Raw genomic sequence first — 25,166 nt, 5'->3', positions numbered from 1 at the left:
AGGAAGTCAACAATATTTACTGTCCTCGCTTCATGTTTAATCCACCCTATTCACTTTCATTTGACCACCAGCATGAAGCTCTGTCTATACAGAGCACTAATAACCTCCATGTCAGTCCAACCATGAACCCTGTTGTCCTGTGGCTTGAACTCCTCTCTGGAGTTCGTACTCATTCTTAAAGCATGTTCTTTCAGAGGTTTCCAGATTCTCACCCTCTCCTGATTTTCTTTCTCTTTAGATACTTCTCGGTGTTCTCTCTCAAAAATTCCTGTTTCATAGCCCTTAGTCCTCCACCTCACTGCATCATTCAGAAAGCTCAATCAGTATTATTTTTTTATTAGAAGCTAGAAAGATTACATTTGGGAGCATTTCTAAAAATTATTCAAAGAATCTAGACCTAGCCTTAAAATAGACTAACTTAACCTACCCTACTTCAAAGCTTTCAATACATTATCTAAAAGAGAATGCAGTCTAATGCCATAGTCAAATGCATGCAATTAAGCAAGCCCATTAAAAACAGACTAGAGAAATTTAAACAACTACCAAAGCAGACGAATCTTCAATTATCTCACACTGCAATGTGGGATATGCTTACCTTTGCTAAGGCCACAGGCTCTGGATCAGTGGAATGCAGCTAGTACAATACACAGAAACCTATTATTATTCACTGTGGGAGGGCTAGAATAGCACTATCATTAAATTCTGCCACAAAATATTTGGTATTGGCCAAAACATGTAAAGAATGATGTTAGCATTTTATATGCTTACAATATATAATTGAGAAACTAAACAAATGCATAAGCTAATTTATAGGGTAAAGAATCTCTTGGGCCGCCCTTCTCCATCCTCTACTATCTCCAATGTCTTACAAAAAGTTACAGTCATTACTTAACAAGGGTTGTTGTTCTAATCTCCCATGAGCAATGAATTTGAAGAAGGATTTGAAAATGGTGAACAGCCTGGAGTCACTACCACTCCAATGGAGAACTAGATCTCCAGGAAGTTCCTTGCTTGTCTGAGCTTACACTCATTTTTTATCAATTTTTTGTTTGTTTGTTTGTTTTTAGTTTTTTTTTTTTTTTTTTTTTTTTTTTTTTTTTTTTTTTGGCTTTTTGAGACAGGGTTTCTGTGTGTAGCCTTGGCTGTCCTAGAACTCAATCTGTAAATCAGGCTTGCCTTAACTCACACCTGCTTCTGCCTCCAAGTGCTAGGACCAAAGGCATGCACTGCCTCTACCCAGCCCAAACTAAAAATCTTATCAACTCATGAATACAATTATTCCTGAAGGAAACAGATGCTGTTGTTAAATGTGAAGATATAGGAAGACCACCTCTGATAAATGGCTTTTCAAAAAGTACTAGCTGTGATGAAATCTTTTGTGCTTGTAATTGTCAATTGCTTCCCTTTTTTCTTTTAAGTACAATCTTATCTACTTGTTCCCCAGAAAAACCCTTTGCTTAATCATACTAGCCATTTGCAGCTCCGTTCAATTTCCTTTCATATTAACTACCTCTTAAATAGGGTATTAATCACTGTTCCTACTTATCTCACTCTCTTTGATGTTTTTTATTATGGTAAAATACATATAATAGGATTGACTATCTTCACTTTTTTTACAAGTATAACCAAGTGAAGTTAAGTACATTTTACTGTGCTTCTGTCACTAAAATCTATTTTCAGAATTCTTTTTATCCTGTGAAACTGAAATTAGTATGTATCAACTATAGTAATTCCCTACTCTCACTTCTACCAATTCTATCATTGTGATTTTTGACTACTTTGTAAGTATTGCACATCTGCAAAATTATATAGTATTTGTATTGTTAGATGTATTTATTTTACTTGGCAATGTATCATCATGAATCATCTATATTGGGTATATTATCAGAATTTTCTTTCTTTTAAAGCTTGAATAAATAATTCACTGAATAATAGCTCATGATTTATCTATTCATATATCACTTGAATCTTTTGTGAGTCTGCATGCATACATATGTGTGTCCATTCACTATATCAATGCCTCAATCAGTTTCTTCAAAGTTAATGATTTGCTCCTTACCAATTCTAAGTTTTTGGTTTGGAATTTTTATACCATATTTCTTTACCTCCAACTATAATACAAACCATTTTTTTTTTTTTGGTCTTTTTATATCTCCCACTATAGGGAGAGAGCTGTGCAGAAGGAGAAAATAATTTTTTTTACAAAGATGCATGCAGTATTAATAAAAGATGAATGGTATCACTGAGCCAGGAAATCAAAAGGAAGCTAAGAACATGTGTAAAATATACATAGGATTCTTAATGATAGCTACATACAAGTAAGCAAAAAACATAATTAGTCATAGACTTACATAATAAACACAAAACCCATGCTGGCGTATTGTCATGCTTATTATTAAGAACAAAGGGGCAGAGTTTTCATTAGGACTCTTAACAAGAACTTTGCAGCATGATAGACTATCCTGCCAATGTATACAGCCATCTACCCTCTTCCCGAAAACATTCCTCTCTCTAAATATGGATGGCACCATTCTTTCTGTCCCTTTGGGTTGTAAGCCTTATCCTTTAAGGGCTAAGCCCACCATCCCTTTTTGATTTGCCTTGTGTCCCTCTGAAGGCCACTACTCATTTCATTAGTCAGACCTTGTATGCCTGCCAGTATTCCCTAAGGCTGTCTCTCTTTCCCTTTCTTTCAATGAACTGCCAATTCCCATGTCACCACCACCCCTAAAGCCCCACCACCACATACACGTAATGGTTCTAGAGACTATAGTGTGGTAATATTCTGTTTGTGCTCTAACGAATAAAGCTTGCTTGGAGATCAGAGTGTAGAGCTAGCCACTACTTAACCATAGAAGCTAAGCAGTAATGGCACACACCTTTAAACCCAATACTTGGGATCTCATGTCTTTGATCCCAGGATTTGGGAGGCATATGCCTTTAATCCCAGCACTGGGAGGCGGAAACAGGAAATGATATGACTGGGCTGAGTGAGGAATATAAGGCAGGAGGAGAGAGGAGCTCACCCCTTTCAGGCTGAGGAGTTGGAAAGGTAAAAGGTGACTGTAGCTTGCTCCTTTGTCTCTGATCTTTTAGTATTTACCCTGATGTCTGGCTCTGGGTTTTTATTATTAAGACCAATTAGGATCTGTGCTACATTACAGAGGGCATTCCACATGATGTCAGGTGCTTTACCACTGAGCTATATATCCAGCCTCTTTCTACTTTTCGTTTTGAGAGAGTGTCTTGGTAAACTGGACTAATTCTGTGGCCCAGACAGGCCTTGAACTTGTGATCCTCCCTCTTTAGCCTTTTGTGTGCTGGGATTGCTGATTTATGTCAGCAGACTTACTTCCTCAATTTCTGACTTTTAACTACTACACATTTCTGTTAAGTGTTAAGTCTATTGTGTTGAGCACTTAAAAGCAGTGAGATAACATCTGTTTCATGCTCTTTTTTTAACTTACTGCATAATAACAAAAAGAGTTGATGATGGAAGTAAAAACTGAACTTGTTTCAATGAGGTGTTGACAATTCTTCATTTTGTCAGACTAATCTAGATTCTTAATCTCAAACAAATAATTGCAGTAAATATCTACTAAAGAAGACACTTAAAATCTAAAGTATCTAATGGTCCATTATTTTCAATACTGTAGAAGTCATAATGAAGCAAAGAGAAAGAAATGCTTACTTAAGGACCGTTTGGTCAGTTTAAAAAAAAAAAAAAAAAACTTGACCATTAAGACATGGAACCAAATGAAAAAGCTAGACGACATGTGTGTGTGTGTGTGTGTGTGTGTGTGTGTATGTGTGCGCGCGTGCGCATGCGTGTGTATTTGTAAAAGTGCTATGTAACTTATCCCATTTTTATCTAGCATTTCTTCTAACTATGTCTTTATAAATGCAATATGCATTTCATAATAGAAATGTAAAAAATTTCAGAAATGAGTCAATGTGATCACATACAAATTGAAAACCTTGACTAATACCATTATGTTTATTATAGTTGATTTAAAAATGTTAACAATCAGTTGAATGGAGGACTCAAGTATAACACTTACTTTAAAAAATGCTTTCTTAAGTAGACAATCTTTGGAGAGAACACCATTGCTTTTTATTGTCTTATTTAAAATAATATTTATTCCATGTAAAGCAGAATTTAACTGAGTGAATTTCTGTCAAAAACATGTATCTGAATATCAGAACTACATTCACAGCCCTAGCCAGGAATGGTGGCACACATCTTTAATCCTAGCACTTGGGAGGCAGAAGCAAGAAGATCTCTGTGAGTTCAAGGCCACCCTGGTTTATAGAGCCAGTTCCAGGACAGCCAGGGCTACACAAAGAAACCCTGTTTTGAAAAATAAAGCAAAATATATATATATATATATATATATATATACTCACAGTCCCTCCTACCCATCCCCTTCCCAAACCAAGGAGTGATAAGGCAAAATTCAGCACATATCCATATGCAACTGATTCCCAACTGCTGGGGAAATGGTGAACAGAAAGCAAACAAAAATACGCTGCTCAGAAAACTGTTGTTTCCTAGGTAACCCACCACCAACAGTGAAATGGATAATCCTCATTGTTACCTTCTGCCAACAGTTCTCTTACTGTACTCCAAGCCTGAGTATCCCTCGCATTTATGAATGCAGAAAAATGTGGACTCACTCAAACATACAGAACTAGAGAAAGGACAAGTCACAAACATTCTGAAAATAGTGCTTCTTCACTGCATAAGTCTTCATGCAATGAATTTATAGTAGAAAACTTGTATGAGAAAAATGAGCCTCAAAACACATTTACTTCAATTATTTCAATAGATAAAAATGGTCACCTTTCCAGAGTACAGACAGAGATGTGACAGGCAGTTGGTCTCTGTATCTTCTGAGGGGGGTTCCAGAGCAATTAGAAGACTACAACTGTATGAAAGTTATATATATTCTACAAGTTGAGAAAGTGTTTAGTCCTGGCAAGTCAGCATATGCAGCAACCCCAAGTCTCCCAAACACCAATGCCATGAAATAAAAGAAAGTATGTCAAGAGAAATAGGAAATAAGAAAAATAATGAAATCAAATCAGGCCAGGCAGAAAGTCTTAGAATGAAGAAGCACAAGCACTAATGCTAACACAGGATGGTGATCAAGACTGATCAAAGCTGGGCATGGTGGCACATACCTTCAATCCCAGTAAGGCAGGGGAACTGAAAATCAAGGCCAGCCTGAGCTACATAATAACACCTTGCCTAAATAAATAAATATCAGAAACTTATTAAGAGTGCACTCGAGAGGCAGAGGCAGGCGGATCTCTGGGAGTTGGAGGCCAGCCTGGTCTACAAAGCAAGTTCCAGGAAAGGCGCAAACGTAAAGCTACACAGAGAAACCCTGTCTCGAAAAACCAAAAAAAAAAAAAAAAAAAAAGAGTGCTCTGAATTCAGGACTTAATAATAAAAAGAAAAATATGATTACAAAAGAATAAAGGATATACTTCACATGAGTTACAGAGTTTTGTGTTATTTGGTTTTGTTGGTTTTGTTTTGTTTTCAAGCTAGACTCTTATAACACAAATCTTAAGTCTTATTAATAAAAACAAACCCAGAGCCAGATATTGGAGTGAAAGCTGAAAAATCAGGGAAACAGAACAAACCACATCCAACCTCACCTTGCCAATTTCTCAGCTGATCTTGTTTCCTCAAACTGGAAGCCTCTGAGTCCTCATCCGAAAGGATCTCAGCTGAACTGCTACTCAAAAACCTAAAAGCTTAAAAAGCCTCTAGTTCCTGGTCCTCATATGCCTTATATACCTTTCTGCTTCCTGCCATCACTTCCTGGGATTAAAGGCGTGTGTCTTTCCCAAGCAAGACATGAGATCTCAAGTGCTAGGATTGAAGATGTGTGTCACCATTCTTGGCTGTTTCCAGTGTGGCCTTGAACTCAGAGATCCTGATCTCTGTCTCCAGAATGCCAGGATTAAAGGCATGTGCTACCACTGCCTAACCTCTATGTTTAATATAGTGGCTGTTCTGTTCTGAACCCCAGATAAGTTTATTGGGGTGCACAATATATCAACCACAGACTCTCAAGTCACAGTCAAACCTGGAAGCTGTGATCCTCTTACCCAGCCCTCTGAGTTCTGGCTCATCACAGCTAGCACACTCAAGTGTTCACCTGGTATGAAGACATGGTATGAAACAGATGTACTACTTTTTTAGCAAAACCCATATTGATCCCTCTAAATGTTGATTGACAGAGTGAACCAGCAACATCTTTGTGTTACCTTCCTTTACACAGACACAGCTCTGAGAATACTAAAAACCTTTTGTTAGCAATACAAATAAATGATGGCACTGTTAATCCTGAAATTAGACTCCATCTCAGGGAACAGGCCTTCCTTGTCTAAGGTGCTTTTGGCGCACATGAAAACTCAGACTTATAGTGAAGCAGACAACAGCTTCTGAAACTAACAGCACTACACACAGGATCAAAAATACTAAAACCTGATCTGCTAAGCAGTATTAGCTAGACAGCTTACTAAGCACTGTCTTTCTTTAAATATGCTGTATTAATTCCTAAAATCCTTAGAACTATTCATCCAGCACAAATTCCCAGTTAAGGATGACAAGGTAAATGTCACAGAATACAACCCTACTCACCTTACTTAACCTCTGCTGGCAGGCCTTTTCCTATCTATCCCACAGTTCCTTTTATATGCTCTCAACAGCCGATTGTAGAACATCCCTTAAGTACCTGTTAGTGGGTCTTTCCACTAACAGGTCATGAACAAAGCATTCTTCATCGGAGTATCTTAGCCTGGGACAATGTCTTGCTCCTAGTAAGCACTTACAAAATACTCATACTGTGTGAGCAATTTAATGGACACCCTCAAAGCCAGTATATTCAATCTAAAAACCTTAAAGTCAATGTGTTCAGTCATAAGAAACAAGCAAGCAAACAGACAAACAAAAACCACACAAACAAAACCCTCTGAATACCTCTAAACAGAGGAGCAAAGTTTCCAAGTCCTCCTGTAAAATGTTTGTAGAATCCATGATATCCACTCTTCCCACTCAAATCCACATTTTATACATACAATGGTAACAATCTTCTTGCCTGTATATGGTGAATAAGTCTTTCTACAAATTCCTGTCTATTACAAGGCTTTCTTGGAAGCTTCAACAATGTCTAATATTTAGAGGTGATGACAAAAGTCTACATGAACTGCTACATCCTACACATACAGTAAACTGCTACTCATAACTGCAATGCCATCCTCCAAGAATACCTTTATCTTTGCTGCTGAGAAAACCATACAAACTAACAGTTTCCTTCAGAAAACAACTTTTGGGTTCACCGGCACTGGTATAAGAGCAGAATCTTAACATGGCACTCCAACATTGCTTAACTTAGCATGGTAACATTTGCCTCACAGAAATAATCATAGCAACAAATAGTCATTGAGCATTTGCTTGGGACTCCGCACTGCTCTGAGCACTTTACCTCTGATTATGAACAACTTTCTAGACAGTTGACAGTATTCATCCACACCACAGAACTGAGACACAGAAATAAATATTCAGTGACCTATCACAAACAGTAAAAGAAATTACATGTCTGGCTTATAAATTGTGCTTATTCAAATAATCCAACACTTAAATGTGCCATTTTAAAAGGCTCGTTTACTCATGTTAAATGTGCTAACCTGAACATCCCTGACTTTCTAAGAAAATGTATGTCATCCAAATATTAACTCATGCCCTAGAATAAATCTCTCCATATTACTAAAGTCCTCTAACACCACTGTTTAGGTAATATTTACCAAGCATTCTTATATCACTATCTAGCTTTTCATCTGTGTATATGAAAAATGCTGTTAACACTCCTTGAAGAAATGGCTTGACACTTCCTTGGATCTTACTAGTGACTGCCATGCATACTGTAAATAGACAAAGTATTCTATCACTGGATACCACAAAAATACTACTGGATTTCCAAGTTTTCTGTTTTGAGTAGCTCTGACAATAATGCCAAACAATATGTATTCAGTCCAATTCAGTCTCTATGTAAAAATCAACAGTGAACAACTAGAAAAGGCCAGTAGCTTTTAACAATATTTAGAAATCCACCCACACTAACACACTCAGAAGAAAAACCTCAGCATAAAAAGGGTCTATACAGGGTAACAATTTATGATGTGTCTTACTTTTAAGAATTCAAGACCCATGGCCAGGAATTTTTTACTTTTATGTAATGTTTACAAAAAAATTGCTGTCATAAACAGAAAGAAACTACCCAAGATCATTTTTTTCTGTTTAAGTTCATTTACACTAGAAAATAATAATTATTAAATACCTAAATCTCTCCACTTTCTGAATTAAGGATAATTTAAGTTGCTTAAGCTAAACTTCTCTAAATTTTACATATCTACTCGACCTATTATAACCCTTTAAGCATAGCTTAAAGTTTTAGTCTATAGAAGTACTACAGGAACAACACTTGCTAAGAGACCATCTAGGGTGTCAGAAAACAATCCATTTACATTATAGAAGATTCACATTCTATAATTGAGCCACTTTTTATTATTTTTAAATTTTATTTTATATGTATAGGTGTTCAGCCTGCATGTATGTCTGTGCATTACATGTGTGTCTGGGGTATCTTTAGAGACCAGAAAAAGGTATTAGATCCCCTAGAACCGGAATTACTGATGTGGGATGGTCTGTGTGTCAAATGCTCTGATTGGTCAATAAATAAAACACTGATTGGCCAGTGGCCAGGCAGGAAGTACAGGCGGGACTAACAGAGAGGAGAGTTGAGGGAACAAGAAGGCAGGGAGAGACACTGCCAGCCCCTGCCATGACAAGCAGCATATGAAGACGCCGGTAAGCCACGAGCCATGTGGCAAGGTATAGATTTGTGGAAATGGATTAATTTAAGCTATAAGAAGTTAGCAAGAAGCTTGCCATGGTCATACAGTTTGTAAGCAATATAAGTCTCTGTGTTTACTTGGTTGGGTCTGAGCGGCTGTGGGACTGGCGGGTGACAAAGATTTGTCCTGACTGTGGGCAAGGCAGGAAAACTCTAGCTACAAATTACAGATGGTTGTGAGCTGCCATGTGGGCACTGGGAATCAAACCTGTGTCCTCTGGAAGAGTAGCCAGTGCTCTTAACCACTGAGCCATCTCTCCAGCCCTGTGAGCCATCTCTTAAATTACATCACTTGGAAGTCCATACACTTTGAGTAGCATGCCACCTTTACTTTCAATTTTAGAAAGTATTCAAGTATTATTAAAGAAGGAAGCATTCGTTGTATACTTTATAGTTTTCCTTTTATTTTTAGTTTAGTTTTGTCTTTTTATTCTTTGACAATTTCATGTGTGTACAGAATATCTTGATCCTACTCACTCACAACTACCCTTCTCACATAACCTGCCTTCCTTTCTAAGACCTACTAGTCAATCTTCACAGTCTATTCCAAATACTACCTTCTGTAAATAATCCTACTAATGAGCTAATCGCTCCCTTCTATGAACCAGCTCCATTCTCTAGCCTTAACTGTACTGTGTATGTATCACCTTATACTGTAATCACTTACTTTCTTTCTCTCTTCTACTCAGTAATTTGCTTGGTACAGCCTGGACCCATGTCTAACTTAACTTTAATCCCCAGGATCCAGTGGTATGCCTGCTTGGCACAAAATATATAATAACCCATGTAATGTGAATTATCTTACGTATGACTGGTAATTAGAAAACTGTCAATATATTATGTCATGCGGTACTTTCAAACAAGTTAACACTTCATATCATGTAGCAGCAAAATGTACAAACTCTATCCATCCCCCACCAACACACCAAGCTGTGACTCTTGCCCTTCCTCGTGGCTCACTTGGCCACGGCCACCTCCCGCCATGCATGCCTTGCAGCTCTCACCTGCGTCACTTGCCTCTCTTTCATTTTAGGCAACCTCAACCCAACTTAACATGGCAGTGCCTTTCACCAAACTGCAGTCACTGATTATTTCTAATGTACATTCCTATACCCAGTGTGGCAGTTAGTGGTTAGTAATTTTACGTTTCTTTTATGAGTTCCAGTACTGTGCGGAATCAGGATACATAGCGACCTAGATTTTGAGTCGTCTATTTCACCTGCTTTTCTTTTCCATTAACTGTCATTTTAAGTTCATAATTTTGCAAAGCAAGAGTTTTTCAGGAATTCATGTGCTACAACATGACATAAATATTTGAAATGGATGTGGAACATGGTGTTTTCAACAGGCATGGTACTTTTAGCCATTACTCCCACATTTGTTGAGTATCATGCTGAAAAGGGCCCCTGCTCTAGCCACTAGATACCTAAACACTGACAGGCTGAGAATGAATGTGTGTGTATATCGTCACAGACACAAGTTTAACACATTCATCTCATCAATATTCAATTTACTATGTTTTTACATTCATTCTAGAATCTACTTTCAGTAGTTTTCAAATGAACAGGTTGCTTTCTAACAGAAGTCTTAAGAAAGAAAAAAAACAGATCAAAGGGAACTCTTTGGGTGTAGCAAAGCCCAGCTCCCCCGCACGGTTTAATAACTGAGTTGAGAGACTCATCCCCATCTCTGCAAACTTTCTGCTGAAGTTATATTGCCTGAATCCTCCACACACAACTCCTTTCTCCTTCCTTCTGGGCAGCTGGGCTAGCAGGAACTTGGCAACCACTCTCTTAGGCCTTTACCCCAAGCAAGTGAGATGGGAGGTCAAGCTCTCAGAAAAGAAACTTGCGTCCGCCTTGGTGCAGTGGGAAGGGGCTTGATCTCCCAAGGCTCAGTGTGCTGGGCTCTGCTGACCCCCCATGGGAGACCTCAAATTTTGGGGGATATGGGGATGCGGGGTGGCTTGGGAAAGAGGGCTGGGAGGTGGGAGGAGTGAGGAGGGGGGATCTGTGGATGGTATGTGAAATGAGTAGAAAATTTCTTAATAAAGAAAAAAAATTTTTTTGATTAAAAAAAAAAAAGTACCCTGGAAGCTCTCGATCCTGACTCTTAGGGGCTCTGTCTGAGTTCTTTTAAAGTACCACCCTCCACTTCTGAGACGTAGATATACAAATATATGCAGCTATATGAAGTCGCAATGTATCTTGTGCTGTCGTCACCTAAGTGCCCCAGCATAGCCTGCTGACTTCATGGTCTTGTGCCAGGTTTAAAACGCCTCCTGAATCGGTGCACAAAGGGATTTTCTTTATACTACCTTTCATGTTGTTTGTATTTTTGTGATACTCTCAATTTCTATTTAAAAAATAAACATGGTATTTTAGAGAGAGAGAGAGAGAGAGAGAGAGAGAGAAGAGAAAGAAAGAAAGAAAGAAAGAAAGAAAGAAAGAAAGAAAGAAAGAGAGAAAGAGAGAGAAACTTGCATTAGAAGAGTCGGGCAAGCGATTTGGACTTACATCGAACCATCGCTCTGTCGCAATATAGAATGAGATAAGACAGAAGTGAAAGCTTAAGAGAAAAAGATTAAGGGGCTATTTACCTGGGAAAGGTCTTAAACTACAAAGAAACAAATCAGAAACATTCTCACAGATCATGAAAGATCTACTCAAAGCAAAGTCATTAGATGGGGAACAAGAAGACTTTTGAGGACAGAGCCCTCCCTCATGTGGAGATTTCCTAATAAACACAATAGACTCTTCTCTCTAAGCCTTACCTCGTGGGTAAGGAACAGGTGTCATGAAGAAGTCACTCTACAACACTTTAGAACACAGTAAGTGCAGGCGAACAACATGATATGAAGGATCACACATGTTGGAAAACCAAAGAGAAGAAAAGGAAGTAGGCCACAATGGGAAAATAGTCTTAATAAGGACTTTAAAGAAGGAGATAAGGGAGCTAGCTGAAAAGACATCTGTATCTGCACACTGGAAAACAGGAAATGGCTAGTTTGGATGGAGCAGGAAATGAAGGCGATGACCAAGAGAAGAGGGAAAGTGGGTAACAGTGACTGAAGCATGGGTTTGGGTGCAGACCACTGCATTAGAGTGATCTGTGAAACAACCCATTAAGTGTTAAATGAGTGTTCTAAGTAGTATAACAAAATATTGTGCTTTTCTGGCAGGAACGTGAATTATTCCTGTGTCCAGAGTATCCACACTGTATATGCTACCTGCACTGTAACAGCAAAAAAGGACCACATCACAGAACTTTTATTTATAATACATTGTTATAATCACTTTACTTTGTTATTTATAATTGCTGTTAATCTCTTAATGTGCCTAACTTATGAATTAAACTTCATTGAAGAAGTTTATATACAGGAAAAACAGCATGCACAGGATGTTTCTTGTGGAGGTCTTAGAACATTGCCTTAAAGCACAAGGCAGACTACAGCATTATCAGGGCTTACAGAGAACTTCAGGAAAAGCTTAAAATTCCTGGGCTCCTGAAGACTTTAGACATTATTCACAATTAAAAAGAAAACTTCAGTTCTCTCTTTTTTCTAATTTGATAAAACTTTTATAAGAATACCATTTAATAGCTCACACAATGAGCTCAAATAGACATTATGTTATTTAGTCTAGTACAGGATATCAAATTATCTAAAAACAGCCTGTAACTTTAATGGATCTAAGAAAAATTTTAATGTAAATATTCTCACAGAAATATGATCTTACAGTACTTCTTTAAAATTATATGCAATTAGTAGGCTGCCAGCGCCAAGCAGGGCAGCAGCAGACAAGCAAGACTCCACACCACTGCATAGTCTTACCTTCTGATGTTTTCCATTGTTTCCACAAATCCTCAACAGTTATGTGCTTATCTTCTCTGTGCAGATGACTATGCTTATTCGAAGCATCTTTATATTTCATATCTTCTCTTATAAACTATAAGAGAGAAAACATTAAGTTAAACATAAGTAAAATCCTTTAGTCCAATAAACTAAAACAAAACAACAAAAATGGTATTTTAAAACCACTTTCTCATGACCGTTAAACACATTTTACAAAATGTCTTCCAATCATGAGAACAGAGGTAGTGTAACTTTATTCAAAGTTCATGACTCAGTAGATATTAGTTCACATTTATACTGTGCAGAGACTACACATGCACACACACAGACTGTTTCTAAACTTCATGATGGACCTGTAAGGAAAGCACTGGTTTAACTCTGTTTTATAAATGGGAACCAAGGCCAATGGAGGTTAAATAACATGCCCAGGGTTAAAACAATGAACAAGTATTGAGACCAAAGCCCTGGCTATCATCAAGCATGTAGTTTAGTTACTACTGGCTCAATATTACCTTTTGACACATAAACAGTGATGAGTTATTTCCAACCACAACTCACACTAATCTCAATCACTTTACCATAGTTCTGTTTTTCTACCATCTAAGCCATTATTCAAGGAAAGCGGGCTACAATGACACAACTAGTATATTTTATAAACTTATGTATATATCCTTAAAATCATACTTTACAATATTTAAAAAGAAAGCAGCAAAATTAATCTCTTCTAAAAATTAACCAGGACTGTAATATTTCTTTCCCACTGTCCAACAAATAAATAGCAAAGGCTATTATACCTATAAATCATTCACCAACGCTATCCCTGACAATTTTTCAGGTTTTTATCTCCTCAAACTTCCTCTAAATAACCCATTATTCTAATTATATGAAACAAGTCTACGGCCATACCACCCTGAACGCGCCCGATCTCATCTAATTATATGAAACAAATAGAATACTTTAAATTATTATCAGTATCACTTTTAATTGTTGCTCAACATTTTTTTTCCCCTTGTTTTGTTATTTTACTTGTATCTGTATTGACTATCCCTTGATTCTGAAAGTAGATCATAGACTGTTTCAGAAATCCAAATACAGAAAGTCAAGCCCCTATGGGCTTAAACTCTAGAAGCAAAGTTCTTATTTTTATACATTAATAATAAACATCATCTCAGACATGACAAAATTTTGGTTTGACTAGAGTAAGGCTATACTTAACAGTTATACAGTATTAAGTACATCATTTACCTTTGCAAGTTTCAATGCTCAGCTTTTAGGATCAACACCACTATTTACAGTGACCTCAACAGACTAGTTGGTGACAGCTTACTCACACTCTTCTACTATAGGTATAGAAATGGAGAGTGAGTACTTAGGAGCCTTTGTAGAAGTGATCAGATAACACTTTCAAAGCATCTGAGCCAAACATGTGGCAAATGTGTTAGCTGTATAGACCCTGCTATTATGAGACTGGGAATTAAAAATCTGGCCATACATCAATTAGCTTGAAAAGCAGTGATTTAAAAGATTCACTTTAGATTATTTTTCTTCTGTTGCTATAACTAGTGTCTTGTTTTATAAACTTCTTTTTGTAAAGGTACAGTTAAAGGGGCTTCTCTGGCTAGCCTCATGCCATCCTTCCTAACTGATATCTTTAGAATCTAGTATAATATTTGGGGGAGATGGGATCACTACACCTAAGATGCTTAGAAACTGCCCATCTTGGAAGAGGTCCAAGAGCTGAAGAGAATCTCGAGCTGAACACCATGATGATAGACTGAGCAAAGAGGAAGTCAGTCTTGGAAAGAGTCCAGTCAGCTGGAACAAAGAGCAACTGTTCCATTTACGAGATACACATCAAAAAGAATGTCTTCTATTCACTGGGCGAGCACTAATAACTGAAAAGGATGGTTCTATGGTTTCAGAAATAAGCTAATTTCCATATAGATGAGATGTGATACTTAGTTCATATTTGAGAAACTACAGAATGAGTTTATGACTATATATTAAGCACGTGCTTAACAAATCAAAGGGAGATGGGGGTGGTAGAACACTGGTGATACAGAGGGGAAGGAGAAAACAACTGACAGGAAGTTTTAAGTGTAAAGAGGGACAAAGGGGAAGGCAGGAGAGGGACAGGGAGAATGATAACAGCACTAAGAATGTTTGAAGTCATATGGAAACCTACTGTTTCACAAGCTTCCTATGTGTTTTTTTCACCCCTATATTTGTCTCCATGTCTTTTATTTAATAAGACCATTTAGAAACTTATCTACAAGCATTTAACTGCAGTTCCCCTACAGGATATAACACTCTTCCAAAAAGCCATATGTTGCCAAATAACCTTAGTTTCAAGTGTAGGATACCTCCCCTAGAGTTGTTTGGGGTGTCCCAGAAACTCTCAAAACAATAAAATAATCATTTTTAAGAAAGCTAAGTAGGCTGAGTGGTGGTGGCTCATGCCTTTAATCTCAGTATTTGAGAGGCAGAGGAAAGCAGATCTCTGAGTTTGAAGTTAGCCTGGTCTACAGAGACAATTCCAGGACATCCAAAGCTACACAGAGAAACCCTGTCTCAAAACAAAAAGCTAAGTAAAAACTAAATATATGGAATTGTACTTTTCCTAGAATTATCAAAAAATACTTTTGCTTTAAAAAAAAAAAAAATAATGATCCACTGTGCAGCAGAGCGATGCCTGGGTAGTTTGTGCGGCTACCTGGAGCCATGGTGTTGGCTGGGCCTGGGCTGTGGCCGGGGACCATGTCTGGGTCCATGACCCTACCTCAGCCAGGATCTGTGCAGATGTCCATGGCCCATGGTGCCACCAAAGGCCACAAGGATGTCTGGGTTCTGAGTTGCCACCTGTGACTATGTTGGAGTCCAAGGGACAAGCAGCTGCTAGGACCATGTCACTCTGTGGTCTGGGGCTATGGTGTCTTCTGGGCTAAGCTGCTGCTGAGGGCCATGTCAGGGTCTCTGGCCCTACCACAGCCAACATCTCCATTGACGTCCATGGCTCCTGTTACCACTGAAGGCTGGACACATGCCCAGGTCCCAGGTTGACACCTGAGGCCATGTTGGTGTCCAAGGGTCATACTGCCGCCAGAGTCATACAGATTGGGGTAGCCTGAACTGCCACCCAGGGCCATGGTAACATCTGGGCTCTGGCCAGAGGCCATGTCTGAGATTCATGGCCTACCGCAGCCAGAATCTGTGTTGATGTTCATGGCTCCTGTTACCATCAAGTGCTTGCTGTGCAACTAACCCACCCTGCAGCCCCCACTCCCCACCCCTGGGTCGGGTCCATCATCTGGGGTTATACTGGAGCCCAGGGACCACACTGCTGCTGGGCCCATGCCAATCTGAGATGCCTATGCTGCCACCCAGGGCAATAGTAACAGCTAAGCCCAAACTGCTGCTGATGGCCATGTCTGGAGCCAAGGGACCACACTGCTGCTGGGCCCATGCCAATCTGAGATGCCTATGCTGCCACCCAGGGCAATAGTAACAGCTAAGCCCAAACTGCTGCTGATGGCCATGTCTGGGTCCAGGTGATGGACCCGACCCAGGGGTGGGGAGTGGGGGCTGCAGGGTGGGTTAGTTGCACAGCAAGCACTTGATGGTAACAGGAGTCATGAACATCAACACAGATTTTTGAAAAGTCATAAATAACCAAAAACACATAAGCAAAAGACAACTATCTTTTAACTTATTGAAATCCGTGAGTCAAGAAATCTGAAAGCAGAATCTAAATTCAATTAAGTAAACAGCATCCGTGGTATAGATACCAATCCCACAAACCTACTCCAAGAAATCGTAAGCTGACAACACTAATCAAGGAGTGCTCTGTGAATGGCTGGCTATTTAATATGCTTTTCAGAGAGATTCCCACACAAGATTCTACTAAGTAAACTCTTTCGGTACCATTAACAATAAAATAGACCGCTTTACATATCTAACTGCAGGAAGTCATATCATAAACTAATTACAGTTTTTGCACTATAATATACATCTGGTATCTGTGCTGGGCTTTTTTTTTTACTCTGCCGTAATAAAATCTAACATATATATAATTAAAACTATTATTTGGCTGCTCTACTTAGTTGCAGCCCTTTCCCCAGGAACTACTCAATTCATAAAGATCCATACACACACTCAGTCACTCCTCTCACTCTGTCACCCACTTCCACAGCTACTTGACGGGAGGACAGCTCACCAAAAAATAAAAAACAGTAACTATACAAGAATGGCAGAATTGTTTTCTCACAAAAAAACTACAATTAAAATCATGAAAACCCATGCTTCCTGGCCATGACTCTAGATCTTCAAGGAGATAACTGCTGTGGGATGGTCTGTATGTCAAATTGCTGTGATTGGTCAATAAATAAAACACTGATTGGCCAGTGGCCAGGCAGGAAGTAGGTGGGACAAGGAGAGAGGAGAATTCTGGGAAGCGGAAGGCTGAGGGGAGAGACACTGCCAGCCGCCGCCATAACAAGCAGCATGTGAAGACGCCAGTAAGCCACGAGCCACATGGCAAGGTATAGATGTATGGAAATGGATTAATTTAAGCTATAAGAAGTTAGCAAGAAGCCTGCCACGGTCATACAGTTTGTAAGCAATATAAGTCTCTGTGTTTACTTGGTTGGGTCTGAGCGGTTGTGGGACTGGCGGGTGAGAGAGATTTGTCCTAACTGTGGGCCAGGCAGGAAAACTCTAGCTACTGTGGTTCTGAAAGTACCATACTACAGTAGTCACAATGGACCTAGTGCTAATTCAAACAGATGAAGCCCATAAACATGCAAGACCAAATAATGACAACAGCAGAGGAAACCACAGAGAGGAAGAGAGGACAACAGCACAAGCTGCCCGGGGCTCAACGACTTCCTACTTTCAGTTCCTGTACTGCACAGGTTTTATTCTTACTTCCATTATACAAATCTGGACCCTCTTGAAGCCTCAACACCCTAGAGACATGACTTATCACAACAGTAACTCACTTAGACTCTGGGATCTGATATATGTTCAAAATCTGACTCTACCACTGTCAAGACATCTGCAGGCTACTGAACTTCTCTTTAGTCTCCTATTGCTACTCCAAGCAAGGAGAGAAATAAAACTGCCTCCCACATATGGTTATAAAGGTAAATTTAAAATGTATACACAGTGTGCACAGAAAAGTATTTTGCAAACACAAGTAAATAAATCAGTATTAGTGAAATATGAATAAATGCTGGGCATGTTATTTCATAACCACTGTACTCAGAAGGCTAAAAGAGAATCATTGTTTTTGAGTCCAGCCTGGGCTACAACCAAAACCCTGTATCAAGAAAAAGCATGAATAAATGAATTTCATCTTGACTGTATAGGTAACTTCTGAGGGACTACTAGATGTTTATAAAACCCTGACTCCTAATATTACAGAATACCGCTTCAGATATTCTAAACCATAATATGTAAGACTTAGATATGGAAGAAAACTACAGCTTTTTCACTGATGGTGGAAGCAGAGAGAATTTTACAAGCACACTTGTCATCAAAATCACCAATGTTTAAGGTCTGATAAGTGAGTTACTTAAAGCAGATAGGCTCCTTAGAAACAACTGCAGGGTCTTCCTGTCTTGAAAGCAATATGAAAAGAGCTTAGTACAGGATCTCAGAAAAAAGATGTACATCAAAAACATTACTACTACCATGCCCACTTTATTTTATATTTATTAATTTGTGTGTACACTCATGCACATGGCACAGTGTGAACATAGAGCTTCAGAGGAAAACTCGAAGGAGTTTCTCCTTCCACCATGTGAGCTCCAGGATCAAACTCAAGTCATCAAGCTTGGTGGCTAGTGCCTTTACCTGCTGAGTCATCTCGTCATCCACATTCTCACTTTTAGAGATGAAACACAAGCACTTGCCACCAAGCCTGATAACCTGATTTCAATCCCCCAGAAACTACAAGGAAGAGGAGAGAACCGAACTCTCTAAGTTGTCCCATGACTGTCACAGGTGTGTTGACACAATCAGTCAATCAATATGTATAATTTAAAAATACAAAAGAACACAAAGTGAAGTATGTTTTCACAAAACTAGTAACAAAAGATAAAATTATTTAAAAATCTGAAAAAAAAATGCTTTCAGTTCCTAAGTTCAGATGTTTAAACACAATGCTAACAAAAACTTGAAAATCATTTGTGCAGCTTATACTTTAACACAAGCATAACTTTACTCCACCCACTACAAACTAACTCACTATTCCTGTGGTACCAATTCAGAACATTTATTCCTATTCCCTGAGCTACCCAAATTCAAAATCCGTTAGCCAAGCCACAGCTTACCTGCAATAAATACACCAGAATGACTTCTTCAAATTCTATTTTCAGAGGCACTCAGACCCAAGAGGCTTCATAATTACTATCAACACTAGTAAAGTTAGGTCAGACCTTAACCATTATTTATAATAATGATTCCATTGGCCAGTCAATAGACAAATGATAGATGATTCAAGTGACTTATTTACAAAGAAACTTGAGAAATACAATGTTTTTGAGTTGGAATCTATCAGTATATGATCTATATCAATGACTCCTCCCCAATATTATAATTACAATCCAAAATATCTAACAAAATTGACTATAATTCCATTAATCTGTCCATTAACTTAAAAATGATACTATAATGACATTAGAAAAAAACACCAAATTAATAGTCCAAACATATAAACAGAAGACTGATCAAATCTGTGTTTTTATTTCAAAAAGACAAAAAACAAAAGATAGAGCAACAGAGGCAGAGAGATTTTAAAAGAGAACCCGTAACAGTGACTTGACTCAGATTTTTCTACTTTATAATAAGTTCATTAGTATTAAGTGAATTTCTGAAATATATTAATACAGTGGGTTGATTAGCCAAAGAGTACCTGTGGCATGTTGAAAAATTGTTAGTATTTTCACATACTAACAGGTTGGTCCCATTTTTCTCAAGTTTTGCTTTTTTAGTTTCACTAATTATATATAAGATTTAAATTGTGTACTGACTGGTCTGAGTACTGTGATGAAGGCTCACCATGATGTTCCTCTTCTATCCAGGCTGTGAATATTTCTAGCTGTACAGAGTATCCATGCTGTATACAGTACTTACCCATTAGTTACTCAGAAGCTATCTCAGTAATCAAGTCTACTCTTTGGTATTACTATAGCACTGATGTGTTCAAGTAAGCCTAATTATACTTGATAATATCCCCAAAGAGAAGACTAGCAATACCAATAAATCACATAAGCCAAAAGGAGATACAAAGTATGTCCTTTAGTGAAAAAGTAAGAAAACTCTCACCTTGAGAGGAGAAACTTGTATGACCCTGCTGAAATCTATGATGAGTTATCAGTTCCTTACTCTGTCCATAGGTCTGTATGTTCAGGGAAAATATACTATATAGGATTCAATGCTATCTGCTGTTTCAGACATCCATTGGGAGGTCTTGAAATATGTCCCCTCCAGCAAAGGGGGTGGGGGCTGCTGCTGTATGAATGTTACAGTAAGTAGATAGCATTACTACTAGAAATGTACCAAAGTCTTTGGCATTAGGAGCTCATCAAAACCTACCATTAGGTTTTGGCCCTAAGTTCCAGGATTCTTGAGCTACCATATTACTAACTTGACTGTCTTTTTGCCATCTTAGAATTTATGAAAACTAGAATAGCGCCCATAGCTTCCCCGCCCCTCCTGCAACGCATGACCCCAGGATTGCCCCCCCAACCCCTCCCGGCTTTTCTGCCACCATGGCTGACAAGGAAGCTGCCTTTGACCACACAGTAGAAGAACGTGTGATCTTCTATGCAATGAAGAACACCCCTTTTCTTTATGATTTGATGATGACCCATGCCCTGGAGTGGCCCAGTTTAACTGCCCAGTGGCTTCCAGATGTAAACAGGCCTGAAGGGAAAGATTTCAGCACTCATCGGCTTGTCCTGGGAACACACACATCTGATGAACAAAACCACCTGGTGATAGCCAGTGTCCAGCTCCCTAATGATGAAGCCCTAATGATGATGCCCTAATGATGATGCTCAGTTTGATGCATCACACTATGACAGTGAAAAAGGAGAATTTGGAGGTTTTGGCTCTGTCAGTGGGAAAATTGAAATAGAAATCAAGATCAACCTTGAAGGAGAAGTAAACATGGCTTGGTACATGCCCCAGAACCCTTGCATCACTGCAACAAAGACTCCATCCAGTGATGTGCTTGCTTTTGACTACACAAAGCATCCTTCTAAACCAGACCCTTCTGGAAAGCCCAACCCAGATTTGCGTCTCCTTGAACATCAGAAGGAAGGTTATGGTCTTTCTTGGAATCCAAATCTCAGTGGGCACTTACGTAGTGCTTCAGATGACCATACCATCTGCCTATGGGACATCAGTGCAGTTCCAAAGTGGTAGATACAAAGACCATCTTTACAGGGCATACAGCAGTAGTAGAGGACGTTTCCTGGCATCTGCTCCATGAGTCTCTGTTTGGGTCAGTTGCTGATGATCAGAAACTTATGATTTGGGATACTTGTTCAAACAATACTTCCAAGCCAAGCCACTCAGTCAATGCTCACACTGCTGAAGTGAACTGCCTGTTTTTCAATCCTATAGTAAGTTCATTCTTGCCACAGGATCAGCTGACATGACTAGTTGCCTTGTGGGATCTGAGAAATCTGAAACTCAAGCTGCATTCCTTTGAATCACATAAGGATGAAATATTCCAAGTTCAGTGGTCACCTCACAATGAGACTATTTTGGCTTCTAGTGGTACTGATCATAGGCTAAATGTCTGGGATTTAAGTAACATTGGAGAATAACAACCCCCAGAAAATGCAGAAGATGGCCCATCACAGTTATTGTTTATTCATGGTGGTCACACTGCCAAGATATCTGATTTCTCCTGGAATCCCAAAGAACCTTGGGTGATTTGTTCTGTATCAGAAGACAATGTCATGCAAGTGTGGCAGATGGCAGAGAACATTTATAATGATAAAGAGCCTGAAGGAAGTGTGGATCCAGAAGGACAAGGATGCTAGACATGTCTACACTTGTGCTTTAGACTCCCTTTGTTGTCCTCTGAACCCTAGAAGGATTGAACACTGGTTTGAGACACAGACTTTGTTCAGCTCTCCGGCTACAATAGGTGCCACCAACAATACTACTAGCCCAAACCATGGGGGTTTTCTAATCTTAACTGGGGACTTAATTCAACAAAGCCACAGACTTATATTTAAATTTTTCTTCAGGAATTTTCTAGTAACAAACCAGGTCTAAAGCAGCTTCAGAAATGGGGCATATTACATGTGATTATTTTTCTTCTTAAGCTATAGCCTCAAGTTTTTCAGATTCTCAAGTAAGAGGCCAGAGTGGATAAGGAGTAGAGTCAAGTGAGGTAGGTGTCTGAGCCATGAGTATAACTATTGCAAGATGTCATTTTTATTCAGGAATTAGGGGAGAGTCAAGTCATAGAGTTTAAAGTCCTCACACCTGGCTTTGCATGATGCACACGTGCCTATGTAAACCAGAGTCTTGGTTTCTTTAGTTAAGACAACACGTTCCTCCTTCCCCTTATATTTTTGCTCATTAGTGTATGTTTTGAGCAGTTTCCATATTATTCTTTTCCTTTCTGTAAAATGGTTTTGGTGTGTGTGTGTGTGTGTGTGTGTGTGTGTGTGTGTGTGTGTGTTAAAAAACTTGGGACCACCAAATTGTAAGGTGTATGTTTTTAACTGACAGTCATACCACTGGTGAACTGTCAAGTTGAGAAAGAGTGAATTGCTGGTTTGTCTTTGTTTTTAAAATTAAATTAATCCTTGATAAGAGCTGCATTTTTAGGGGTTAGTCCTTGACCACCATGTTTTGATGCCATCTCCATTTTGGCTGACCTGTCTCAGCATCGGGCCTGTTATTCTCCATGACTAACTGTGTAAGTGTGGAATAAATAGAGTGTGTAACTGTATAATGGAATAAATTGCTTTTCTATGATGCCCCCCAAAAAAGAATTTATGCAAACTAATACTTCTGTAAACATATAAGTCAATATTATATCCAATTAGCACAGCATCAATAATACACCAAATTATTCAGAATTAACTTGTGAATATTTAAGGAGAAATTACGTATTTAGACCTCCATGTTTTACTTGCTAAAACTGGTAAGTCAGAATGTTCATTTCCAGTATAGATGAAGTTAGAGACTAGATTTAGCATCCTCCTACACAGAGCAACTAAAATACCAGGCAAACTGTATGGACACCAATTTTTAAGACATTGAACACAAAGCAGAAAAGGATAGTGATCCTGGAGAAACCAGAATCAATCGTTTTGGTAGCTCAGGGAATGGGGTAAATTGTCCTAAATTTACAGAAACAATTTCTAGAACATGTTACATACAGGAAGAAAGAAGCTAAAAGAATAAAGTCATTGCTCTCAAGTAAAGATATACAATAGGATTCTGGGGAGACTAAAGGATTCAAGAGACTATGGGACTGTGTTTTAAGAGTGAGCGGGAACATCTAGAAAGGATTCTTTGTGCCTTGAACTGACTTCCACACACACGTGTGAGGAATCTCCTCAAGCCAAGAAAAAAATTAATCTAAAACATTAGAGAGAGCAATGTTCTCTAGTACTCACACAAGGAGGGCACAGTGCCCATTTCAATCAGAGTGAAAAAAACCTCCTAATACAGAACTAACCAGAGAGAACACTATGGTTGGCTTTACTTTATTACTGAAGAATATTAACCCTGAAATGAACTCTACACTGATTCTACCTAAACTGTTCTAAGTATGAGTGCCTCCCCCCTCATACCCACCAATTAAACTTTCTCCAAGTAACTTTGCCCAAAAAGAAAGCTTGGGAACATTTATAAATCACAATATCCTGCACCCAAGATGATGTTTAAAACATGCGGCACTCGGGCAGATCTCTGTGAGTTCAAGGCAGCCTGGTCTACAGAGCTAGTTCCAGAACAGCCAGCACTACACACAGAGTCATTCTGTCTCCCAAAAAGAAAAAGAAGAAAAAAAAAAAACACCATGAGGCACTTAGTCCAGTTACTGGACAGAAGCCAAAACTCAAAGATCAATCATTCAAGATCAATTAAAAAGTGAAATAGCTGAGAATTATATTTTGCTTTGTTTTTTAATGCAATAAAGATTACAGGGGCTGGAGAGGTGACTCGGAGGCTAAGTACACATACGGTTCTTCCATAAGTTCTGAGTACACATGTGGCTCTTCCAGAGAATCTGAGTTCAGCTCCATACCCACAATGGGCGGGTCACAACCTCCTGTACCTTCAGCTCCAGAGATTCTGATGCCCTCTTCTGGCCTCTACAAAGGTACCTGCATTCATGTACACATACCCCACACATATGCACATAATTTAAAATAAATGTTTTATAGCCATCGCCTACATATTCAATAAGCTAAGATATATAGTAGGCATGTTAAATAGAGGCATATACAGTTAAAGTTTTAAAAACAAAACCCAGGTCATTATTTTTGACACAAAATACTGGATGAAAAACAGAGATTTATGGCTGAGTATGGCAAACAAAAGCATAGCAAAGCTGCAGAGTATCTTAAATGAACAGTTATCAGAAAACTACACTAGTCTATGTTCTGTGTCTGCTAAAGCCAGACACAAACAGAAAGTCTTAAAGGAAACCAGAGATGGGAGAGGCATACTTCTCAGATGAAGGAGATAAAGACAGCAAGTGTTTCATCAGATGAAATATAATGCAGAAAACACATGAGCAGCACAAATAAATATGAAATAAAAAACTGCCAATCTAGAACTCTCATCAAAAAAAAAGTCAAAATAAAAATGCAATAGAACTTAAGAAATCAAACACTAACAGAATTCAGCATCAGGAGTCCTGACTACAAGAATGTTAAGAATGTTTTGTTTTTAACCCAACTATAGGCAGATGAAGAGGGCCATAGATAGAATTCTCCATCTTCCAAAAGGATTAAAAAATATGGGTAAGTTAACTATGTAGGAAAATACATGTAATTTATCCTAAGCCAATGATATTTTAACAAAGCTGTTGAGAAAAGGATGTGATTTATCCATTTTGTACAAAACCACATATTCATACCTCAGTGGGAATACAACTGGAAGGGCCTTTTTGAAGGCAGCTTTAGTAACAGGAATCAAAAGTGTTAATTCATCATTGTCCTTTATCAAGCTCTTCAACTCCTTAGAACTCCTCATACAGCAATACTCACACAACTATGTAACATGCCGCCACTGTAACATTACAAAAGTAAAAAGCTTGTGACTATGCCAGCTGCTCCCCAAAAAGACTCGTTAGACAAATCAATGCAAAATTAAAAATAATACAAATCTCTTTACCCTTA

The 25,166-nt window shown here is 38.6% G+C and overlaps 1 protein-coding gene and 1 pseudogene across 1 annotated transcript in view; one reads left to right on the top strand and one right to left on the bottom strand.

Moving 5' to 3' along the window:
• Nucleotides 1-25,166, bottom strand: part of Stim2 (stromal interaction molecule 2) — a 126,137-nt gene that overhangs the window by 36,440 nt on the left and 64,531 nt on the right. The window contains 1 exon segment of the mRNA XM_037209035.1: nt 12,763-12,877. Coding sequence (XP_037064930.1) covers nt 12,763-12,877 — 115 coding nt within the window.
• Nucleotides 20,546-22,115, top strand: LOC114690911 (annotated as a pseudogene).

This window comes from Peromyscus leucopus, chromosome 10 (genome assembly GCF_004664715.2).
Source record: "Peromyscus leucopus breed LL Stock chromosome 10, UCI_PerLeu_2.1, whole genome shotgun sequence".
NCBI lineage: Eukaryota > Metazoa > Chordata > Mammalia > Rodentia > Cricetidae > Peromyscus > Peromyscus leucopus.
This window is presented reverse-complemented; position numbering and strand designations above follow the sequence as displayed.